The 26294-nt window shown below is 42.9% G+C and overlaps 1 protein-coding gene across 4 annotated transcripts in view; it reads right to left on the bottom strand.

Moving 5' to 3' along the window:
• Positions 1-26294, bottom strand: part of LOC119651880 (zinc finger protein ush) — a 139771-nt gene that overhangs the window by 51900 nt on the left and 61577 nt on the right. For 3 of the 4 annotated variants that reach the window (XM_038055696.1, XM_038055698.1, XM_038055697.1), the window contains exon 2: positions 5903-5944. In XM_038055696.1, the coding sequence (XP_037911624.1) occupies positions 5903-5944 (42 nt within the window). Of the gene's footprint in view, positions 1-5902; positions 5945-17633; positions 17771-26294 lie in introns of those variants that run through there. The other variant, XM_038055699.1, reaches the window with a different exon arrangement.

Below are 26294 nucleotides of genomic sequence, written 5' to 3'. Positions count from 1 at the left end.
TCTCTTTTAGCCCACCCAATTGCTTACCTATAATGATGATATCGACAAAATGAGAAGAACATATCAAGCAGACCGCTTGCGATCTCAGGCTGCACATTAGTGAAGAGAAGACACAGTATAATGTGACAATGCTCTCATTAAAAATAATACTCGTCACTTTAAACCAATAAAGAAATCATTTAAAATTCAAAACTGATAAAAATTCCAATGAGAAAATTCCAGCGAAGCTGGAACCTATTTCAACTTAAAAAAACTGTTTCGCTCAAAATCATCATCACCACCGGCAAAACAACTGATATCCGGTCTAAGCCTGCCTTAGTAAGGAACTCCAAATGTTCTGCTTTAATGTGGATGGCTTCAGTGTCAGAGGGTATTTGAGGCGGTGTTATAATTCGAGTCCGGGAAACTACGCCAACAAGATAGAGGTCCGAGTCTATATTGGCTCCCTATATGTTTTAACATTTATCAACGCTGATAGGTGGCGGCGTTCAATCAACACGTGACCAATTTGTTTTGTAAGTGGTCCTGTCGTGCGATGTTACTAAGTGAATAATCCACAGTCCGTTATCATTGGTAGTTTTATGTAAAATATGGGAGGCCGACATATCGCTTGAATACGAGCTCGACCCTACTTGGCTGTTAAAATCTCCAAGCATGATTTTGATATCATATTTGGGACAGGCTTCGAAGATCTGCTCTACTGCCTCGTAAAAGGTATCCTTCCCCGCCTCTGTGATCTCCTTTGTAGGGACGTGCACGTTAATGAGACTTATACAGGGTGCGGCAGCATAACTTCCTTTTTTAAAATGCGCGCCACTCAGTTAGTTGATGTCATAGCGGAGCGCTAGTGGTCTCGTTCAAGAGGGGATACTGTAAAGTTTTGTCCCGACACGGTTCAGTCGCCATCATGCGTTGGAATAGTGAGCAGCGTGCCTTTGCCGTTGAGGTTTACTTTTCAAGGGGATGTTCGGTTATTGAAACACAGCGTGCATTTCGGAATCGCTTTAATTTAGCCCCGTTGGCTCCCGTCCCAGACCTCGAGAATTGCATCAAAAGCCTTTGCATTCACCCAAAGTCACAGTGTGCAATTTCCTCAGCTGGAATTATTGGTCCCTGGTTTTTTGAGGAAAATGAGATTACAGTGACAGTGAATTCGAACCGGTATGTAAATATGCTACAGAATTTTTTTTTCCCACGGCTAGAAAATTTGGATTTGGGAGGACACTTGGTTCCAACAAGACGATGCAACAGCACACACTTCAAGAGCATCGATGGCTATTTTGAGGGAACACTTTCCAAAGCGCCTTATCTCAATTAGAGGCGATTTGGAATGGCCGGCACGCTTTCCCGATCTGTCCCCTTGTGATTTTTTTCTATGGGGTTTTTTGAAATCCCGTGTTTATGTGAACCGTCCAAGAACCCTACAAGATTTGAAGACCATATCATTCTGGGCAGAACAATTTTTGTAAATTGAAAAAGGCTCTGCTGGCAGTCAACAACCGTGCGCAGATTTCTTCGGCTCCAAGCCTTCATTAACACCTGTTTCCGTCGGGTCATCCGTGTACTCTGTAAGGGCGGTTAGATCACATCTTCAGAAAGTGCGACAATTCCATTGCTACGCCAATATCCTAGAATGAACGAATGACGAGCGAGTCGCCCTAGGAATACAAAGTGGAGCTTGTTACTGAAAAGCCAACCACGTACCCTGAAGATAGTCGTTAGATGCATAATCCAGATATTACGAAGGTTAGAACGCGATTAGTCTAATTTGATTAATGCTTTTTGGGAGTCAAATGTTGTGCGTTGATCAAAGGGTAGTATAGGTCCCCGTGGATTGGTACTCACGATTGAGCATAAAACCTGGGAAACGCCTGCTGAACCTACGCCAACAGCTCTCCTACCAAACCCTATCTCCACTTCCACGTGGTGACCGTTGGGAGCTCTTTAACGAAAAGCTGCAGACGGAGAAGGATGAGTCTCCCGCGCCTAAAAATGGGACAAATTGTAAAAGCTGGTCCTCCAGGTTGGTGGTTGGGTAGGGCTGACAACTCTACACGAAAAATAACTTGTTACGAAGCCACAACAGGAGGAACAGACTCGCATCACTATCTCGTTGGTATGGTGCTCCGAGCTCGAATAACAACACCATCCAGAATCTCCTTTGACAATCAGGTGAAAGTTAACACTGAAGCTATCCACAACACAGCCCCCCGCAATACCTATAAGAGGGACATGGATGCCGCAATAACCGCAGTCAGCAGAGATCCTGGAGATGAAGTATCATTTTCACAATCACCTGAAGAAAGTTATCTAAAATAAGGCCACAAACATACCCACCGCCCCAGCCGCAAAACGAGTCGAAACGGCTGGTTTGACCATGAATGTAAGCTAGCAACGACACGGAAGAACGCTGCATATCGAGTAATGTTGCATTCTCAAAGAACGTGCACGCCCAGAGACGTATCACGAACTCCGGCGAGCGGAGAGGCAACTTCACAGACGGGAAGAGGAAGCCTGGGAAAACCAACAAGTCTGTGAAAACGAAAAGTACAAGGAGCAACCGCACCATGCGCGGAAGTTTTACCAACAAGTCAGCAGGACGAAGACTTACACACCTCGATGCACATTATGCCGACACAAAGACGGAAATCTGATTTCCGACAGAATGGGCATATTAGAGCGATGGAATGAGTACTTTGATGAGCTACTGAACAACCAGAACATGGGCCAGTTGAAGGTCCCACCAACTGAAGACAACGGACAAACACTGCCACCACCAAGTATAGAAAAAAAAGCCCGTGCAATTCGTCGGCTTAAAAATCATAAGTCGCCAGGAGCCAATGGAATTGCAGCCGAATTGGTTAAATATGGAGGCGACCAATTACACCAAGTGGTTCATCAACTTGTGCTCAAGGTGTGGGACAGTGAATCAATGCCTCACGACTGGCAAAGAGGCATTACCTGTCCCATGCATAAAAAGGGAGATATCACACAGTGCAGCAATTATAGAGGTATCACGTTGCTGAGTACCATCTATAATATATTCTCCGCTTTCTTGGCCCATACCAAAGAGGCTTCACTCCAGGCAAATAAACAACAGATCAGATTTTCTCTCTCTGTACCATGATTCGTGATGCGAAACCGAAAACCAACCAACCAACAACATCAAACCGCACTGGTCAAACAGGAAGAATAAAGATAGGAGACTACAACTCTTACACCGTTGATAATTTCTCCTATGTAGGGTCGAAAATCACAACCGATAACAGCTACGATGATGAAATCCGCGCACGGTTGTTGTCAGCCAACAGAGTATTTCAGCTTGCAAAAACTGTTCCGCTCGAATGCAATGATTGCGAACTCTTGGTCGCGTTCGAGAGAAGAATCCTCCGAAGAATTTTTGACCCCCTACATGAGGATGGACGATTCCGGAGCCTACATAACGACGAAATCTATGAGTGATATCATGACCGTCAGTTTTGGATAAAATCCGGCTCAATAGGTTACGGTGGGCGGGTCACTTAATCCGTATGGATGAGGATGATCTAGCCCGGAAAATCTGAAAGGGCAATATCTATGGTAGAAAAAGAAGACGGGGCAGACCCTGCCTGAGATGGTGCGATGGCGTAGATCAGGAGTTCATACAGCTTTTAGGGATATCGAATTGGTGGACCTCGGCGCAAAACCGAGATGCCTTGAGTTCCTTATTAAGGCAGATACCGGTTGTTGCGTCGTTGATGATGATGATGATTAAAATCGTTCGTCATGGAAGTGAATTTTTCCGGGCATTTTCTTTAATTACCTACATCAAATGGTCCAATAAACTGTCATAATACTCTACTGTTTTTTTTCACCTTTTCAAAGTATAGAATTGATATAATTCCGTGTGCGTTTTAAAGAAAAAAGAACAACGTGTTCATTTTAAACCAACGTTGGTCCATAAATGGTGGAATTTTTATCTGCTCCAATGCGGGTAATTTGCGTTTTTTGTATCCATTGTAATTAGAAAATACTTATTAGATACGGGATACTCCACGATCCAACAGTGGGAAAACTTTCTTGCTGCACAAACGACGCAAACTCTACACAACTCGCCCTTTGTTTATCCCTTTGTTAGTATCTACATTTTTGATTATAATCTTGTGTTATGTATCAATCTTTTTAAGCTCTTCTAATTCCTTTGTATTGCTGTTGAATTTCGCCCTTTATCTTATCAAACTTTTCTTTATAAACACGATTAAATTATTTGCGGATCTTGTTCAAGTTGTCCTGAACTTTTTTCTTCCATTGCAATATTGATTCCACGATAATTTACTTTTTCTGTTTTTACAGTGGACAAAACCATGAACTTACTAATTTACTACCTTCATCTGCGCAAACATGCCGAGGTCTTAAATATTCATCGGAAAAATGTCTGTACTGTATTTTTGAGTGAGTGGAAACAGATGCTGTGCTGCTACCCTTAAGCCAAGCACCTAACTTGCTATTGTCCACACATAATAGGGTTCGCACCATTTTTATGTTCTGAAAAAATACAATGCAACATTATGTGTACGGTCTGGACCTTACAAATTGCCTCAAAGGCGATGTGTCAAAGTAAGACTATAACAGAAATTTTTTTAATAGGCTGTCCAAAGTGGACCATTGAAATGTCAACCGCTTTCTAGATTTTGTCGCACAGCCGTAGATCCTTTAATCTTTGTTTTCGATATCAATGGACTTTGTTAAGGGGTGATTTAAAGTTGGGATTAGATGAATTTGAAGGTGAGTTTCGAAAAATCTACGAAGCGGATTTTGTTCTTGTGAGGAGGAAGGATCGGAAAGCTCTTTGGAATATGACAATAATTTGTATATCCTTTAAATTGTATCTAATTTGCGATTTACTATTATATTGTAGTAAATATTATCCGATTCAAACTGACCTCATCCTACTCCAATATGTAATCCTGAAACTACACAATCTAAGCTTTGCAGACCTAAAGTAAAGTTAGATTACATCTAAGACCTTTAGATGCGTAGCTTCCCCATGTACCTTTTTCCGGAAGATATAAGATATAAAAGTGGTGACGGTGACTTGAGCCAGTTAATCGGAACTACATGGTACAATCCATCGCAATCACAGTTCAGCAAGGGGTAAGATGCTAGTAGCCTGCATGCAATGATATGTGCTTTACATGTATTAAACTGTTATGACATCCTATTTATAATCGAGTTACTTCTTAGGACACATAAATTTTTATTTTGAGATTTTCTCAAACGGAATCTCTTGCTGCCCTCTCCCATGGAGAATCAAGACTTGTGGCTTGGCCTTCTTCTCCTTATCTTCTTCGACCAGACGCTTTTATATAAAAGACCATATCTAAATTTCACTTGTCGTCTCGGCTGTCATCTTAGGGAGACACTCTGTATTGTACGAAATATATATGAATAAGCTTCAGAATGGATACATAATAGACGTTAGGGGTTAGAGAAAGAGGGTAGGAAGATAGAGCTGGCAGAGTGGAAACGAAAGCAAAAACACCAGAGCTATTCTATCGTAATCAAACGATTAAGGAACGTAGAATGCTGGCTGGTGTAACTCGGCGTCATATATATGATGGGAATTGATACGACGACAGAGTGTGCTGCATTCTTTGCGATAAAGGGTACAGGTAGTATTAAGAGCAAGAGATAAAACCAGAAAAGATGTGAACGAAGGATCTAATAATTTGATATATTTGAGATGCTGCCTTATTCGAATTTAATGTTGTTCATGCGATTATAAATAGTTGGGAGCTAGCGGAGACAGAACAATGGAGTTTCGTTTTATAACGCGATTAAATAGGGAAGGGGGGAAGCATTTTTATCACAACTTCTACCCCAACATAATAATTAGTCCGAATTTTGGAAATAGTGAACTTACCTCTTTCCGTTGCAATTTCTTCTACCGGATCTTGACAGTCACCTAGAATAGGAAAAAAGAAGTTAGTGATTAACTACGGAAAAAGATAAGGGAATGCCTAACCGGCTTTTCATTATCTACTTTTTTATAGACAACCATGAGCTCATCACTTTCCACTTGTACAGTTTTCATTCTACCCGAACAAATGATTGTTACTTCTCTTTGTCGGTGTACAATACCTTTCTGATGGCATTCAAAATTCGTTAAACAATAGAACATAAGTGATATTCGTAATTGTAACAGGTTCAGCGCGATAACATATCACATGAAATTTTCATTCCAAAGTAATTAAGCATCGAAAAATCAGCAACATATAAACGCGATCGGGTATTATTAACAAATTAGGTTGGCAATAAACTGAGAGGAATTGGAGATAGGAAAACATCGAAAAGAATAGAATATCTGACATTAGAGAGGAAATATTTTGGAGGATCTGATCTAAAACAAAAAGTTTACTATGCTGTCTACATAAAATGCTAGCTCTAATCCTAAATAAAGGAAGAGGGTTTGAGGTAAGCCATCTAATGTTAATCTCAGTAAAATAATATGAAATTAAAGTGATCAGGAAACGTGGCAAAGAAAGTATATCCGGTTCAATTTTGCGACCGAATCGATGATCACTATTACTGGCAGGTCCTACGGTAGGTCAGTCGGGGAAATCCATTCAATTTCGTTAACCTACTAACAAGGCAAAGCGTCAGTCAGAATCAATGCGACAGGACGAGCACTGGTCCTACGGAAAAATCATGAGGGGTCGTAAGTACAATAGCTCACAAAAAGATGCTAGTGAAGCCAATAAGATCCTCCTCTGTACACTCAATAACAACAACAGGAGGGGTAGCTTGTGAAAGCCATCTGGAACAGACGCAAACCCTAACTCGACTCTGGAAGGAGCGCTGCCCAAAAAAGTTGCCAAACTTCTCTACAATTTGCATTCGTGAAAGCTGGTACTCTTCTTTTTCTTCAGCCTTTGTCCCGTTTACAAGCGGGGTCGGCTCGTCGTGATCGGTTTCGCCATTTCGCTCTATCGAATGCCTGATCTGGGTGCAATCTCGAGGCTTTTAAATACCCGTCCAACGTATTAAGCCATCGTTGTTTCGGTCTGCCTTTTAGTCGTTTATTATCCACTTCGATGTGCAGACCAATCTTGGCAAGTGAATTCTCGTTAGCACGAATTGCGTGACCATACCATTGAAGATGCCTTTCTTGCAATTTTTCTACGATCGATGCAACCCCATAACGATCGCGGATATCCTCATTTCGAATGTGAAGCCCATGGTGTTTTACGTAGGCACCTGTCGTGAGACTCAATCCTACGGTCCTCTTCAGACACGGATTGATTTTGTGACCACAATCAGAGCCCCGCTGAGACAAGCAACAACGGTACCAGTCTATACCAAGTGCATGGCTTAGCATTCATACTGGGGGATGCAAGAATTACCTAAATCTCTACCGAACTATGGAGTACGGCACCCGTGTTGATACGCAACACCACGTCGAGGCCCGAAGGTCTCTTCTCGCTTGAGCATAACCACAACCACCATGAAACTCCCACTAGGGGGGCCAACCGCAAATAACCGAGCTGTCCCCACATACAACAGGAGTTCACCCGAAGTATGTGAGTCCAGGGGCTTTCCCGGTTCCCATGGTACCAGTATACCCTTGGTAAGGTTTCGTGACCAATTTGCCACTTCAGATGAGTCCCCGTGCAGACTCGGGTCTGATCGCCCTGATTAGGCCTTTGGAACATTCGCCTGCTGAATCACGGCCGGAAAACCAAAGTGATTACAGCGTCTCCCGGTGCCACCGCTATGGAGGTTCTCCTCGGCCACTTGGTTTTGGTTTGGCCGACAGGGTTGCCGCCCCATCTTCCTCGCCGCCACCTCTGAGCACCTCATTTCGAATGTGATCAAAACGTGTCACTCCACTAGTCCAACGCAACATTTTCGTCTCCATTACCGCAAGACGCCGTTCATTGACTTTTATAGTTGGCCAACACTCAGAACCATAGAGAGCGACAGGACGGACAACATTGCGGTAAATTTTAGACTTGAGACGTGCGTTGATACTTCGATCACAAAGAACACCAGTTGTGGAACGCCACTTCATCCAGGTTGCGTTAATGCGTGAAGCAATTTCATAACGCAGTTCTCCATTGGCTCATAGCGTTGACCCGAGGTATATAAATCGCTCAGTTCTGGGTAGATCACTGCTGCTGACAATGATTGTGCCTGTTTTATTTAGATACAATTTGAGACCGTGTTGCATGAGGCGATCATTCCATTTTTGAACAGGCTCCTCGAGATCATTTTTACTATCAGATGCTAGGATGCTGGATGTTGGATATCCCGTCTGACGGTGTCCATAACAAGAACAAAGAGGAGTGGTCAGAGGGCGCTTCCTTGATGAACACCAACAGAGACACGAAACGATTTTGATACACCCGCCACACTTCGAACTTTACTTTTCGGATCGTGGTAGAGCAATTGAACCCAGCGCACGAGTTCTTCTGGTACTAAGTGTTGTCGTAAAGCATACCAGATGCGTTCGTCTGGTACACGGTCAAACGCCTTCTCTAGATCCAGAAATGCAATGCAAAGAGAGTGATGCTTCTCACGGTGTTTTTCCATGAGTAGCCGCGCAGCGTGTATTGCGTGAGTAGTTCCGCAGTTTTTGACAAATCCGGCTTGATTCAGGGTTATTTCAACGATTTCGCGAATACGATTGTCAAGAATGCTGCTGGACTACCTTTCTTTTTCCATATTGGAACAGTGGTACTTTCTTGCCAGTCAGATGATGTTCTTCCTTCCTGAATAACCCGATTAAAGAGTTCACTGAGCCACAGTGTTGTTGTCCCAGCTCTTCGCTTTCCAGAGCTCAGATGCGATGTCGTCAGGTCCTATGGCTTTCCCCGATTTCATTCGTTTTATTGCCTCCTCGCCTTCAGTTGCGCTGAATGTCGGCAATGATTGTGGAAGTGGAGGATGAGCAAATTCTTCAGTTGAAATCTGTTCGAAGTATTCTCGCCATCAATCCGTTGCGGCTTGACGATTGGTAAGCAAAGTACCGTTCTTGTCATTAACGCAACAGAAGTGTTCTATATCCTCTGAACTTTCGTTATCATTCCAAAGCCGAGTATCTCGGTTGATGTACCGCTTATCTGTCTTTCATTTGGTTCCACAATTCTGCCACTTTCGTAATGGTCGGTAATCGTGGGAGTGAGATAGTTTCTTCATTCTTCTCACCAAATCGCCACCATTTAATGCGCCGCGGGCCAATGCGTTCCTCACGCTGTTTTATCGGTGGCTTAATTCGCATGACGGCAATCAATGGCCGATGTTGAGGTGCGATGGTCTCATAGGGAACAATCAGTGACAGTGGTAAAATGTCGGCGTCTTATGAGAATGTACTCGATTTGCGTTTAACTGTTCCCACTGTAAAATGTAGGAAGATGAGACAATCGTCTGATGAACCTTGTATTCATAAGTACAAGGTCATGGATGTCCGCAAAATCGATGATACGCTCGCCACCCTCATTGCGCGCTCCGAACCCCTTTCCCAATGGCACCTGTTACCGGCTGCCTTTTCACCCACATGATCATTAAGGTCGCCGGCAATGATGATATAGTCATCAGTAGGCACGTGACAAGTTTTTCCATCGAGAAGTTGCCAGAGGGCATCTTTCTCGCCATCAGGTCGATCTGTCTGTGGTGCGTACGAGGTGAAGAAGTGAATAGTGTGATCAGCTGATATAATGGTGAGCTTCATCAGTCGATCATCAAATCGTTCGGCTTCTTTAATGGCATCACGGAAACCCTCTGAGATAGCAATGCCAACACCATATTGAGTGTGTGGGTTACCAAAATAGAAGTTTGTAGCCATTTCTACCGCGTTCGCGCTCAATGTCGCAGCTTTTGGCACCAGACCATCGGGTTTCTTGCAGAGCGCAGATATCAATGCGAAGAGCTCTTGCGGGTTCCTCCGTCTTTCCAGTCAGGGTACCAACATTTAGCGTGCAGACACGTATTTGTTTTGTTCGTTTGGTTCGGACTAACTTGCTTACGTCCTGACGCCGTCCATGCGTCAAAAACCCTTGCTTGTTTCTCGACAGGACCGAGGCCCGCCCTGCCGCGTCGACTGAGGTGGACGCCCTAGCATTTCTCCGAGGCTTGCGACTCAATCCGATCATCATGTTTGTAACGATATTGTATGCATGTTCTTGGTCGGCTTGTCGCGGGACCTGTCACCAAGAGGGATCAGGTTGGATTTAGCATAGTGGAATAACTCCAACTATACTCTATTTATCTCTTTCTCTGATCTCAGCATTTTATTTTTGTTTTACTGAGGATAGTACCGAGTACATTGCCTCAAACCCTCCTCCTTTACCTAGGCTTGGGACCAGGATATTATGTTAATAGCATGCAATCGTGAAAGCTGATAGTCTGAATTAAAAAGCGCCCGATGCAATCAAATCAATATTTAGGTTTTGCAAGGCTGATTTCAAATTTTCCAAACTTTCAAAACTTTTCAAACTAACTTCAGGCTTTTCCAAGTCCAATTCAGATTTTTTCAATATTTTGCTATAAAGTTTTACACCAACTTCTTACCACTGGATAAGGATGGAGGTAGGGTTCTTTGAAAAAAAAATCCGTGCAGATCATCAATTTTCTATCATTATTTCTTTTAAAGATCCATGGTATTCGGTATGAAAAAAAATATAATCCCCTCAATCTGCTACTTTTTTCATGAGCTCTAAAATCGCGCCCTTGTAGCTGCAATTAATTCCGCCGTGAATCTTATTCATGTCCACTGACAACCGAGAGGCCTTCCAGCTATTAAGAAGTTTAAATTGTGGCATTTCTATTACTTTCAGACACTTATCCATCCAAGACCGGTTCATTAAAGCCTACATTTATTTCAAAAAATCCCAGCTCCATCCTTATCCAGAGATGAGAAAAGTGAGAAAAGTTGGTATAAAACTTTATAGTAAAGTATTGAAAAAGTTCTGAATTGAAAATGAAAAAGTCTGAATTTGAAATGAAAAATTCTGAAATTGACTTGGAGGGTGACCGAGGAGGATAATGAGGTCCGCATTGGAAATTAACCCCGCATGATTCATAAACACATTTGAATCGTGCATGGTAGAAGCAGTGTGTCCCTCCCTGTGAAAAAGGCTGAGGTTGGTTCTGCTACCGAAGTACGAAAAACCAACATTTTATATAGCCCTACCTGTCTTTCAGACACTATGGGGATGATGTTTGAGAGGAAGATATGATAACAAGCTGCTTCCGTTCGTTGAGCTAGCGGATGGTCTATCGGAGCGGTAGTATGGGTTTTGGAGAGGCTGTTTTACGGTCGATGCAATATCAAAGGTCATGGATCTAGCTCGGGAAATATCGGCCGTCGGTAAGTGTTCCCCAAGGCTCCGTGTTGAAGCTCCTACTGTGGAATATAATATATGACGTAGTGCTTGGCCTTCGCTTGGCGACTAAGTTGATTGATTTGGCAAAGGACCTGGGGGTGGTGAAGTGAAATCATTCATGCCATCAAAGCATGGTTACGAAAGGTTACACTGGATCTGGCGGACGAAAATAATAAATAATAATCGATGCCAAATTGAGCTTCAAGGGGCACCTGGACTATGCGCGGGAAAAAAGCGGCAAAGACTACTTCACTTTCAGCAAGGATGGTGCCTAAGATTGGAGGGCTAAAATGTAGTCGTTGACTGCTTATCGATGGAGTTGTGAAATCCATTTGACAACACGGTGAACCGGAGAAGGGTGAGTTCGGCGTTTCGGCCAATCGCGCTGAGGTTATACGACGCATATAGGAGGTGGCGAATCCGGCCGATGTGATTGTGGACTTCTGAAAAGCCAATATGAGATGGTAGCAACGGTGCAATAGCTCCGGAAAAAGTCACAGTAGCTATACAATAATCCTGTGTATTGGGTGATGGATGAGTCGTGCGAAAATACGAAGAATTGAATCATGGATACAGGAAGTACTTGTATCGATTCGAATTGAACGAGTCCCCAGACTGTCCCCAATGCGCTGCTACACTCGAGGACTCGGAGCATGTTATGTTCCATTGTTCGAGATTCGCGAATGAAAGAGGAAGGTTAAATGACCCTCTCAACCTAGATATCGGATCAGAAGCAATCGATCTCGATCAGAAGCAAATTAACTGCGATACACGAAAAGATGCAGAAACTTGATCGAGCCTGGAAAGCGTGGCGGACACGTGACTTTATCTTGCTGGTGAAACCAGGGGCTCCCCACGAAGAAATACTTTACGGTAGTCTCACGGGGATATGGATGGAGAAGTGGGAGGGGTTTTAGTGGATTATTAAGATTCCCACTTCCATTCATAAAAAAAATATGCTGAGCACTGAGAGATACACATAATTATATATTTGAAGCAGTCTATGCAGGAACATGAAATATGGACCTCAGCAGCACACAATTACGGCGGGAATATCACACGGCTCGATCAGTGAGATCTAACATTTCTATTGTCTTCTCCAGGTGAAAGATTATTTAGCAGAAGTCGGCATTTCTACGCTACACTAAACGAGAACATTTGGCATATCATAAAGGTGATAAAATTGAAAAGGGCTGAGCTAGATTTGACGAAAGAAGAAAGACATGATTAATAGTTCGGCAATAACTATACAACCCTTCGAATTCAATGCCCAGGCTAAACTTAGCAAAGTGAATTACCGGCAACGCGAATTAGAGGACCCTTGCTTAATGAACACCGAATGAGGTATGAGGTTGTTCTGATATACCTGTCACACTTTAGTCTTCCGATGGCGGAAGAGGAATTTAAACCAGTGCACGAATTCCTCTGATACTAGGAGCTGTCGCAAAATCTCCAGATGAGTTTATGTGACAACCGGTGAAAGGTCTTCTTTAGATCTAGGACTACAACTACAGCGTGTGTTGCATAAGTAGTTCCACAGTTCTTGACAAACCGGTCAGGTTGACAGTCATTTGCCGCTGAAGCAGTTGCAGTCAAGAATGCGTTCAATCATATCCGGCTTGATTGTTAAATATTTTGAATTTATGATACATACGAGGCCGAACTTCAACGCATACTTATCGTATGCTTTCGAGAAAACAAGAAATGCTAGATAACTGCTGGCGAAGAGGATGCGAAACGTAAGTGAAAAACCAAGACAATGACGACCTGTTCGTAGTAGACACAGCACATTTCATCCTGTCCTCACAGATGTGGAGAGTCTCAAGGAACACTCCATCACTGTTGTCAACCATAGTACGTCCTGCTGCCCTTGAACCTTCTGAAAAGTTGCACTCATACAGATATTCTAGTAATTCAAAATCTTTCCCAGTGAGTAGTAGAAGGGAATGATCGTTAAGATTCCGGAAAGAGGCACCCGGCAAGATTCCTCCTCTTTCAAAGATATTAGCTAAAATAATCCTGCTATGTATAAAAGAACTTCTCAAGTTTGATTGATAAAGAGTAACCTAGTTTCCCTACTTGATCCTCCAGTACCCACCATAGTAACATACTTTCGATCCTTGTGAAATTGTGTGCAAAGAAGATCCCAGCCCCACCTACTCTCCATTGATGCGAGACAGAATCAATATGAATCTGTATCTGAGCATTCTCAAGGAACTAATAGCTATTACCAAAGCGTCAAATTATGGCGGGACCATTAAATGAAGTAAAAGTTAACTGCTCTCCAGCTAACCTGTATTCTAATTTAACATCCGCAATGTTTACCTGATCAAAGGCAATGTTTACCCGGCGGTCAAAGGGTAGTAAATGTTCCAGGGCAAAACGTGGATTGGTACCCACGATGGAGCATAAAATCTGGGAAACGCCTGCTGAACCAACACCAACAGTTCTACTACCAAACCCTATCTCCACCTCCACGTGGTGATCGCTGGGAGTTCTTTCTTTATGAAAAACTGCAGACGGAGAAGGATTAAGGCGACTCTCTCGCGCCTAAAAACGGGACAAAACTGGCCCTCCAGGTTGGGGGTTGGGTAGGGCTGACAACCCTACACCGAAAACCGATGTTACGAAGCCACAAAAGGAGCCTCGGACAGGATGGAACTTACAACGACGAACACGCAACAACAACGGATTAACGATTTGCGCTTTTTTTCATGGAACGTGCGCTCCCTGTACAGACCGAATGCTGCACAGCAGCTAGCCGATACCCTGTCCCAATATAATGCTGATGTAACAGTGTTGCAAAAGATGCGATGGACAGGGACCGGTTTCCTGGAGAAGAGCCGCTACACCATATATTATAGCGCCCATCCAGTAAACCATGTGCTCGGAGTAGGTTTCTTAGTCAGCCAAAAAATTAAACCTGCTGTTTACGGCTTTGAAAATATAAGCGAAAGGCTATGCAGTCTGCGCTTGCGAGGCAAATTTAGAAATATAAGCCTCATTAACGTTCACGCCCCTACAGAGGAGACTGCAGAGTTGGAGAAGGATACCTTCTACGAGGCAGTAGAATGAACCCACGAAGCCTGTCCCAGATATGATATTAAAATCATACTTGGGGATTTGAACAGCCAAGTAGGGGAGGAGCCCGTATTCAGGCGATACGTTGGCTCCCATAACTTACACGAAAAAACAAATGATAACGAACTGCGGATTATTCAATTAGCAGGGTCACATGAAATGGTTGTTGGAAGTACCTGGTTTGCGCGGAAAGCGGTCCACAAACATACATGGGCCTCTCCAGACGGAACCACTTTCAACCAAATTGAGCACGTGTTGATCGAATGCCGCCACCTCTCAGCCTTGATGAATGTCAGAACATATAGGGGGGCCAATATAGGCTCGGATCACTATCTCGTTGGCTGAGCTCGAATAACAATACCACCAAGAATCCCCTCTGACAATCAGGTGAGAGTGAACACTGAAGCCATCCACAACACAACCCTCCGCGACACCTATAAGAGGGAAATGGATGCCGCAAGAACTGCAGTCGACAGAGGATCTGGAGATGAAGCATCAACAAATGGTCTTCACAATCACCTGAAGAACGTTATCATGGATACGGCCACAGACATACTTGGCCCCAGCCGCAAAACGAGTCGGAACGGCTGGTTTGACGATGAATGTAAGCTAGCAACGGAACGGAAGAATGCCGCACACCGAGGAATGTTGCATTCTCAAAGAACGCGGGCACGCACAGAGACTTATCACGAACTCCGTCGAGGGGAGAAGCGACTTCACAGACGGAAAAAGGAAGCCTGGGAGAACCAACAAGTCTGTGAACTAGAAAAGTACAGGGAGCAACCGCACCAGGCGCGCAAGTTCTACCAACAAGTCAGCAGGATGAATCCTTATACACCTCGATGCTCATCCTGCCGAGACAAAGAGGGAAATCTGATTTCCGACAGAATGGGCATATTAGAGTGATGGGTTGAGTACTTTGATGAGCTGCTGAACAACCAGAACATCGGCGAGTTGGAGGTCCCGCCAACTAAAGACGACGGATAAATACTGCCACCACCAAGTTTAGGAAAAACAGTCCGTGCAATTCATCGGTTAAAAAATCATAAGTCGCCAGGAGCCGATGGAATTACAGCCGAATTGGTTAAATATGGAGGCGACCAGATACACCAAGTGGTTCATCAACTTGTGCTCAAGGTATGGGACAGTGAATCAATGCGACTGGCAAAGAGGCATAATCTGTCTCATAAATAAAAAGGGAGATATCACACAGTGCAGCAATTATAGAGGTATCACGTTGCTGAGTACCATCTATAAGATATTCTCCGCCATCTTGCTAGGCCGGATAGCCCCATACGCCCAGATTGGCCCATATCAAAGAGGCTTCACTCCAGGCAAATCAGCAACAGATCAGATTTTCTCTCTGCGGCAAGCGATGGAAAAACTGTTGGAATATGGACAACAGTTGCACCATCTCTTCATCGACTTTAAAGCCGCCTATGATAGTATAGCCAGAGCAAAACTGTACACGGCCATGGGAGAATTCGGTATCCCGACGAAATTCATAAGACTGACTAGGGTGACCCTAACCAATATGCGAGGCCAGATAAAAGCAGCAGGATCACTCTCAAGAACATTCGACATCAACAACGGTCTACGACAAGGGGATGCTCTATCATGCGTCCTCTTTAACCTGGCCCTCGAGAAAGTGATCCGTGATGCTGAGGTAAATGCAAGAGGTACGATCCTCTTCAAGTTCACCCAACTATTGGCCTATGCTGACGATATCGACATCATGGGAAGAACCACCCGAGACGTACAAACTGCGTTCATCCAGATCGAGCAGGCGGCGCGGGATCTTCGACTGCACAACAATGAAAGCAAGACAAAATATATGGTGGCAATGTCAGCACCGAAAACCAACCAACCAACAACATCAAACCGCACTGGTCAAACACGAAGAAGAATAAGGATAGGAGAATACAACTTTGAGACCGTTGATCATTTCTCCTAACAGCTACGATGATGAAATCCGCGCACGGTTGTTGGCAGTCAACAGAGCCTATTTCAGCTTACAAAAACTGTTCCGCTCGAAACGTCTCACCATAGGGTCAAAGCTCTTACTGTACAAGACTATGATGTTGCCAGTCCTCATGTATTCCTCCGGGATTTGGGTTCTTAGCAAGAAGAATTGCGAACTCTTGGCCGCGTTCGAGAGAAGAGTCCTCCGAAGAATTTTTGGCACCCTACATGAGGATGGAAGATCTATGAGCGATACCAGGACCGTCAGGTTGTGGATAAAATCCGGCTCAATAGGTTACGGTGGGCGGGTCACTTAATTCGTATGGATGAGGATGATCCCACCCGGAAAGTCTATAAGAGCAATATTTATGGTAGAAAAAGAAGACGAGGCAGACCCTGCCTGAGATGGAGCGATGGCTTAGGTCAGGACGCCAGACAGCTTTTAGGGATATCGAATTGGTTGACCTCGGCACAAAACCGGGATGTCTGGAGTTCCTTATTGAGCCAGGCTTAGACCGGATACCGGTTGTTGCGCCGTTGATGATGATGATTCAGTAATAATATAGTAAGCAAGTTAAATACTGAACACAAATCAACGCTCTACTTAAACTATTTTGAAATTATTGAAAAGGAGCTGGAAACGGAACTGCACAACCACTCTATAACATTTCAAAAAGCGGCCAAAAAGGACGAACAATATTATTTTATGATAGTGATCCCATTGCACATTGGATTATTGCAAATACCAAGATTTCCACTGAAATAATCCCTTCAAAGGTTTAAGATTCACGTGCTGACCGGGAGCGATTGTAATATAGGAACAATAAACAGAAACAAGGATAATATAATATATATCAAATCACAGAAGCAAAAAAATCATTAATGATAGCTGCCACATGGATGGTACGGTGTCGCATTCAGTAATTGAGAAATCAACGCAAATATGGTGAGACATAAAATAAGTCGAGGGATTGAAAGAGTGTTGGATGAGGAATCCAAATATTTGATTCACAGATTGAACGGGGGATTCGTTTGTAATTTCGTATTTTATAATATATGAGGCACCTTTTAGAAAACGTATGTGAATGGCACAAAAAATGAATTCCTCCGGCTGTGGAAAATATCCTCATCCAAGCATTATATTTGCAAAAAATCATTTTAATTTTCCTTTGATTTGGAAAATACTACTCCATCTACTTTCAATGGGTTATAAACAGAAATCATTACATGTCTGTGTTCAATATCTGATATATCGCCGCAATCTGCACATTTCACAAATGACTCCTTTAACACTGGAACCGCTATTAAACTGTGACATTGTTCGACTACGGAATCTGTTGAACACTAAACATTCAAAACTCACTTTAAGGACACGAAACTAATAAAACCACACTTCCCAAAACTTCCCCATCAACAACACTGTTTCTTCCCAGTCCCCGGTTCCGCTGCTCTCAAACAGCCAGCTATGTAGCTCTTATCATCCATTTCTCTCAGTGCACCCTTCATTTCAAAATCTTATCAGGCTGCCTGATTGATGTGAATAGATAAGAGGCCGACGTTGGTGAGGCAGAATTCATTTGGTGCTAAGTGATAAGAGAATAAAATATAGCGATGTCTTTTTTCTTTTCCTCATTTATCATAGAAATGCATAAATACGATAAAATTTATACTTGGATTGGTAGAGCGGGTGGGTGGCAGCAGTGGCAGTGGCAATGACGGCGGGGCCGACTTTACAGCTGGTTTGCTCACGGGGTGGTGGTTTTGGGGTGGTGCTGCCTTGAATGGAGCGAGGGCGGTTGAATCCTGTGCTGTTTTGTTGGCGAAGTGCTCGTTGTTCAGTGCTACTTTCAAATATTGTGTGCGGATGCTGTATGATGTAGTTTTCGTTATCAGTAAGACCAGATGGTTGCCAGGATATTATCGTAGAATGCTGAGCGAGCACACACCCATACGACCGTCTTCTTTGTGTATATATACGAGCCTTTTCGAAAATGATACATCATACATATATAGAGGTATAGGAGAGGTTCACTTTAACGTTCAGCTCCGTTTCGTTTTATTTTGGATCTGTGTAAATTGCGATTTTACCACATGGTAAATGGAGTGCCGGCTCTGATATTGGGAATGCTCGTATATCTGGTGCTTTCTCAAGCGCGTTTAGTTGATATCTATTGTATGCAAACAACGCCATTATGCACTGCATATATTCAAATTTATTAATGACTTTTTGGGACAAGGTTCCGGGATATGGTAACACTTTGATTTGTTGCCCATGGCAGCCAGCTCTCATCTTTAATTAATCTGTAAACTTTATTTCAGGATTAATGGTGCTGATGACTAAAAATTATTGTTTGGACTTCCGGGTCGCCAGAAAGAATCCTACAACATTTATTTCTTTGCGGCGCAGCTTGAATTGACTGTTTAACCAGTTTCACAGGAGTTAACAAATATGTACAAACCTTTCTGTGATTCTTTATGAAATTGCAATGGAAGATACTTGTTCTTCTTTCTATTGGAAGAAATGCAAGTTCATTCAGTTTCTTTCACTTAATTTTCAGCTATCTGTGCAGCTAAAATATTTCGCTCAAAAGTTCGTTTCATGAATATTAATGGAAGTAACACCGGCTACTATATTTATCAATTTTTGCATGGGATTGTTATAACTGAAGATACTTGACAAATCTTTTATGATTTCATTTTCAACCCTAAGTCTTGGAAAATTGCAAAATTGCCGCTTAACTAGTGATCGAATTAGGGATGATTGCTTTATAGAGAATTTGCTACAAAAATGAAAGACAACCAAAGGGTTCCGAAATTGGTATAATACTTGGAGTAATGAAGAATATTGAATTTGAGGTAAGTAAAAAAATAAGAAAACAAGGAGAAAATCAGTCAAGCAAAGATAAGTATCTGAGTGTAATTATGCATTCCGGTATCTGCTCAAATAAATTTACTAATAGTATATTATCAACTTTTAGAAATTGACTAAAAAACTCCTCTGAAGTTTATCCTAGGTGTACTAAATTTTGCACCGACATAGAGGACAGCCTCGTGCATACACATGCCATGGTTCATGAAAATCCAACTATCATGTGAAGTGTAGTGAGTGAAGCGTATGAGGTTAACTATTATCAATACAGGGGTTTCCATCAAATGATTTATTTAAATCGCTTTCTAAAAAATAAAGGGAAATGATATTTTTAGCTATGTGACACGGAGTTGTCGTGCACTCGTCCCTCCCCACATCTTTTTCTTCAGCCTTTGTCCCGCTTACAAGCGGGGTCGGCTCGTCGTAATCGGTTTCGTCATTTTATTTTATCAAGTGCCTGATCAGGATATAATCGCGGGGCTTTTAAATCCTCATCCAGCGTATCAAGCCACCGTTGTTTCGGCCGGCTTTTTGGTTGCTTACCATTGACTTCGATATTCAAACCAATATTGGTAAGTGAATTTTCGTTAGCGTGAATTACGTGACCACACCATCGATCACAAAGAACACCAGTTGTGGAGTGCAACTTCATCCAGGTTGCGTTAATGCGTCAAGCAATTTCATTACGCAGTTCTCCATTGACTGATAGCATTGACTCGAGATATTTAATCCCTGAGTTCTGGCAATGGCAGTAATCTGCCCCTCGAGATATTTAAATCGCTCAGCTCTGGCAATGGCAGTAACCTGCCCAAAACTGAGCGATTTAAATATCTTGGGTCAATGCTATCAGCCAATGGAGAACTACGTTATGCTCCTCACATAGAGAAACACAAAACCTCTTATACCTGAAGCGTCAAGCTTCCGATTTCCCGACTTGTCTTATTCGCTAGTGTTGATATTTTTATTTTTTCAAATACCGATATTTCGGGAACCACTTGTTCCCTTCACCAGTGCTAAGAAGACTTATTAAACTAGCGAATAAAAAACAGGTTTTATTATTTCAAAAAAGGATAAGTATTTATTCAATTTTTGTTCAAGATTTAAAACCGAAGTTAAAGTTCTGTAATAATGGTAGAGAAATATCGAAAACATACAACGGCGGTACATGTGACCTAATAAGTAATGAACGTAACAAAGAACAACTCGGGGAACTAGAAGCTGGAAGCTCCAGGTGTAAAGGATGTGACTCATTGTATGCGAGGGTTTACAGTTCTCACTTTTCCATCAAATTCGTTAATCGCTTTAACCGTCTCTGAGAAAAATGCGTGTCACAGACAGACAGACCGACCGACAGTAAACCGATTTTAATAAGGTTTTGTTTTACACAAAACCTTAAAAACAATGTTGTTTTTAGCAAAATTCCATCTTATTCTACAACATTATCCTCTTTCATCTACACAGGCTTAGTTCACTGATCTTTTAACATTTCGATACCTTTCTACAAGTACGAATCTTTGAGACCTTATTGCGGCTCCGGCCGGTCATTTTGGATTGCTGTTTCGATTTCGACAGTGATGAACCCACGTTTCATCAACAACTCCTAATTGCCAAGAAAAAGTTGACATCAAGATATTACGACTTTCGTGATCATGTTAATAGTGGCCAGATAAATATTACAATATACCCCTATAGCAACTTCGATTCGAAAACACTTCAATTATGCAGATTTGGTGTTTTTCATAATATTGTTATATTCACTACTATGAAGCTGGTCCTTTTATCGAAATCGAAGCCAAATTTGGAATAAAATGCGCGTGAAGGGATTTTCAGTAGTGACCATAGTGTTAAACAGTAAAAATACGGAAGTTAACTATTGAGCAGAAATTTGCAATTGTAGAGTTAAGAGACGAAAATCTATCACTGAGCGCAATCGGTTAGAGAGTAGGATATAGTCAAGTAACCGTTCTGAAGTTTTTACGCAGATTTATAAACAGTAAGTGTTATAAACACTTGAAAGGCGAACCGAATAGCGAATGCGCGGAAGGATCGTGGAAATTTGCCTAAGAAACCGATTCCTTACATCCAACAAAATAGGCAGTGAACTTCCGGAATATCACCAAATAGATATCAGTTCGAGAACTGTACGCAGACACTTGTAAGAAATTTTATATTTTCAGGGAAAGTCGCACCGCGTAAGTAAGAATGAAGGCGAGTAAGAAAAACGAAAGCACTAACAACTAAAATGTATACGGAAAGCTTCAAATTTGCAAAAGAATATAAATTTTGAACGCAGAAAGAGTGAAGGAGAGTAATATTTACGGATGAATCAAAGATAAATCTCGACCAGTCCGATGAAGTGGCGAGACTTCGACGAACGATAAATGAGGAATTGCATCCAAGCACCAGCGCCCCTTGGTGGTGGTGGCCGGTGGTAGTTCATTGGGATAATCCGTAGAAAACTCCCGGCAACATCGAGCAGAATGCAGAATGGTGTACTTCTGCATGGTTTGAACCAGGCTGTGTGAAAGTCCCAGGATATCAAGGGAAGCCGTGAGGGATTTAGGTACAATACCTGTAGCTGAAAATATTATGGGAATTCACAACCACCCGCTCGAGACGTCAAATTTCTTTGATTTCCCAAGCCACTGGCTCATAGCTCACCTTCCTCTCCACGTATTTCCGTTCAATGTTGCTATTATAGGGGATCGGGCTGAGCGACCCGTCTTGTCAATTAACAGTACGTCAGGCTTGTAATGTGCAGTATGGCGATCAGTCAGAACTTGCCAGTCCCAATACATCCTGCAAGCAGAACTATCAAGTACTGCTTGCGGCTCATATCGGTAAACTGAACATGTTCCCGTGATCAGCCCATGCTTTCATGCAAGGTTTTGATGGATAACCTTACATACAGCATTATGCCTGGTGATGTAGTGCACCGGTGCCATAACAGTACAGCCAGAAATGAGATGGTCCAACGTCTCTAACGCCGAACCACACATTCTGCACTGGTCGTTCTCCGCCCGTGCTTTCATGATGAGCTTTTTATAAGCTGGGGTGGCGACCACACCGTCCTGAATGGCACACATGAACCCCTCCGTCTTAGCAAAGAGCTCCCCAGCACACAGCCATCTGTTCGACAAATGCAAATCGAAAAATGGCTGCCAAAGACAATTCACGTGTTTACCGCGCGTTGCCTTCGACTTCCATACATCGATCCTTCAAGTGAAGTGGAGTTGTCAGTGTACAGTCTGCCTGTTTGCCGCAGGAATACGGACAGCAGAGCATCCTTCAGATCGCCAACTCGAGCATGGGTTTCTTGCAGAATTTCCAGGTACTTGTAGACCGCTACCTACGCGAACCTGTTGAAGTGGTCGCCACAGATTGTGACGAAACAGCTGCAGCAGGCGGAGCAATTCTCCTGGTCATCGTAGTGCCTAGACGTCGGACCGCCCCACGACTAGCGGTTTCGACGCCGTGCTGTCCATTACGGGAGCCCTTTTCACAACCGGACTTGGGACCGGCTGCGGCTATTATTATTGAATCAATCCATTTGCCTGCAGGAATTGATAAAATGGCAGATAGATCCAGGCATTATTGAAGGCCAGGGTGGGCCAAGCAAATATTTATATTTATAAGCAATCCAAAATATGTTTTTTTAAATGCGCTTCATCATTGAATTGACTGATTTATATTGATATAGATTTTAAGCTTTAACTACACCGCAGCCTGTCCCAATCCATGGTTGAGAATGGAGAAGGGAGGGATAGCTGTAGCCTGAATGGCTGAGTTACACCTAAGTGTCTCAGATGAATATCATGTCACGAACTACGTAGCCACCCCTGGATAGGGTTTTGCGAAAATGGAAAAATCACTCCATTTCAAGAAACCTGGAACATTTGTCTCGGATTGGACAAAGAAACGACGACGACCAAGCAAACGGTTAACGGACTGTTCTTTCGGATCCTGGTCCTACTCCCAAACAAACCAGGGGACGTCAAGGCCCTCTTCAACAAGTAGAGATTTACAAATTGAGCATAATTGCAGTCCAGGAAACCAGAATCGGTAGCGAGCTAAGCGATATGAATTCACATACAATTTTCAAAAATGGCAAACCATCAGGTCGCAAAGAGTTTGCAGTTGCAATGAACAAACAGCTCAAGCCGCACGTCACCGACTTCAAATCAATCAACGAAAGATTGTGCGCGATTCGCATCAGGATTCGTTTTTTCAACCTCTAGCTCATCAAAGTGCACGCCCCGACTGAAGTCAAGGAAGATGCAGTAAAAGACGAGTTTATGCACGCCTGTAGACACTGATTCACTCCCAACAAACGATGTCAAAATACTGTTGATTTTAATGTGAAAATTTTCGACGAAAACTGGCATCGGGGAACCATTAGAGGACGCGCGCATAATGGTCAACGAGTAATTGACTTCGCCAGCAGTAGAAATCTTATCGTAAGCTCCACATGCTTCCCGCACCGGCACGTTCACAAACCTGGAAAGCACCACACGTATATACCGTCAACCAAATTGACCACGTCATAATTGGTAAAAAGTGGACGTGCAGTGTATTGGATATACGATCCTATCGAGGAGCAAACTGCAATTTCGACCATCACTTGGTGGAGGCACAATATCAGTGCAGAATCTCCTCCATGCACCAGTCGGGAATCAGCTCTACCAAAATCTTCGCGTCTGCCAAACTCCTGAGCGATATTACGGTGCAAGAACATACAGCATCCCTGGAGGAAAAACTATCTATGCTGGCGACATCAGAAACAAAGATGTACGCGGATTCTGGGGAGAACTTAAAGACACCATCAAAGAAATCGCAGAGAAGGTTGTGGGATACAAATCCTGGCGAACGTGAATTGACTGGTTTGACGGTGAATGCAGAATATCACTCAACACAAAGAACAAATAATGCAGACAATAGATCCAACGTGCAATCAGAGCCAAAAAAGAATTTCGATAGGAAAAATTAGACGTAAGAAACGGAAATACTTTGACGAGCAGGTGCTGAACATTAATGAAAACTTTTCTAAAAGAACAGACAAGCATATAAACTAGTGAATGCAATTGAGAACCCAAGACTAGCCTCTGCAAGGACAAAGATGGAAACATCATCAGCGATGCCAACAGCATCGAAAAATGCTGGGGGTCCTACTTTGAAGAGTTTCTGACTCGAAACCTGGCGCCCTCGTACAAGTAGCCCAAATCGATGGCGGTATTGGTGATCCTGGCAGGGGGGTTTCAGACAGGGACGCTCCACAGCCCACCAGCTTTTTACCGCGCGACTGCACTGTTGCCGCCGCGGCTGGTGGCTTGACACGAGGCCGGCACGCAAACTTTCCTCCTTCTTGATTGGATCCTCGGTGCGTGTGGATAGCATTGTTTAAACTAAGTGTACAATAAAGTGTGTTATACGATACAATAAAGTGTATTAGACTTTGATGAACAAAGACTCTGTCTCTGCACTTTATTTCTTGTACGAATTCGAAGAGGTGATAATACTTGTTATTTGAAGAAAAAAGTAACGGATATCCAAAGTAACGATTATCCAAACAGTCATACGACAGTATAGTTCGTGGAGTAACATAACGCTGCAATTTAGTATAGCAGCTAAGCTAACACGACTGACGAAGATGACTATGACCAACTCCATCTCATAAGTCAGGAACATGTTGATTGATCCTTGGAAACACGTACTGGTTTGGAGCAGGGCGACGGGTTGGCGGCGACGTTCTTTTCGGGTGATATTGACATTTATAGTCTTGAATTTGCAAAGAAGCTACAATTTTAACTTATAACTTTGTTATCAATATTGCGATTTCCACCAAACTTGGTAGGATCATGCTCTATGTTAGCCTACACCACTGCAAGGAGGATAAGGGCAGTTTTGCAGCCAATTACTAGAAATTATAGTAACATACTATTATTAACTTTATTTGAACAGATATTGATATGGAAGGTCTTTTGGAGCCCAGGCACCATATAATGGTAGCCTCCTGATTTTTTTCTAGATTTTTGGGTTGGGTTTGTGGGAATGGGTCTATTAAAGAAATGATCACTTTCGATTCCCCGCACTCCCCACCTTTTAAACAAATGTCAAAATAAGACCGGTTTCGGACAATACTAACCGAAACCTTTCATTTGATATTTAGTGAAAAAAATGTAAAACCCCGTTTTGCGTGTATGAGGCCCCCTTTAAATTCGACGTAGAAGGATGTAAGTCACTGAATGCATGAGCATTCACAATTCCCACCTTTCCGTCAAATTTGGTGTCAATCGCTAAGACCGTCTCCGAAAAAAATGTGTTTGACAGACAGACAGACTATTCGCTGCTGCGGGAAAGGAAGGAGGCCTTTCCGACAAACAATTCGGATTTCGTAAGGCGGAATCAACTCTCGATCGGTTTGGCTCAGGCTGCAATACAACAAGAAAAATGCTGCGCAGTAATAACTCCCGTCGTAAAAAATGCGTTCAATACTACAGCAAAATGGAAAAAAAAAATCATCGGCAAACAACAGGCCCCGAAATACATTGTAAGCATTGTTGTTGAGTTTCCCCTTGGGAGAAGATATTTGATTGCCCCAAGTTTACCGCGCGCCGAACAAGAATGGAAGCGATCGCATACAGGCGCTCAACATCCGAAAATATTGTGGAGTTCATGCTGGAGTCAACGGATGCTTGGAACCAGATTGTAAAGGAACTGCAAGCTATTCACCAACAGCTTAGGCAGGAAGAACTACGACGAAAACAAGAAAGGGAGGGAACCATAATGAGCCGCAATTAAAAGCTGATTCAGCCACGCGACGCAATAATTTATAGAAGTTCCGTGGGGAGTGTGGAACGAGAAGGAGATGGTTTTAGTGAGTAGAATCTCACAGAACATGGTAGGAGCCAGCAGTAGATTTTCAACCTTTCCACCTTCCAACGCAAAAAAATAAAAAAAATAGACAGACCGACAGTAAACCGATAAGGTTTATAAAAAGTTTTTGTTTTACACAAAACCAT

Source organism: Hermetia illucens, chromosome 3 (genome assembly GCF_905115235.1).
Source record: "Hermetia illucens chromosome 3, iHerIll2.2.curated.20191125, whole genome shotgun sequence".
NCBI lineage: Eukaryota > Metazoa > Arthropoda > Insecta > Diptera > Stratiomyidae > Hermetia > Hermetia illucens.
The sequence above is the reverse complement of the archived record's forward strand: the minus strand, read 5'-3'. Positions and strand labels throughout refer to the sequence as shown.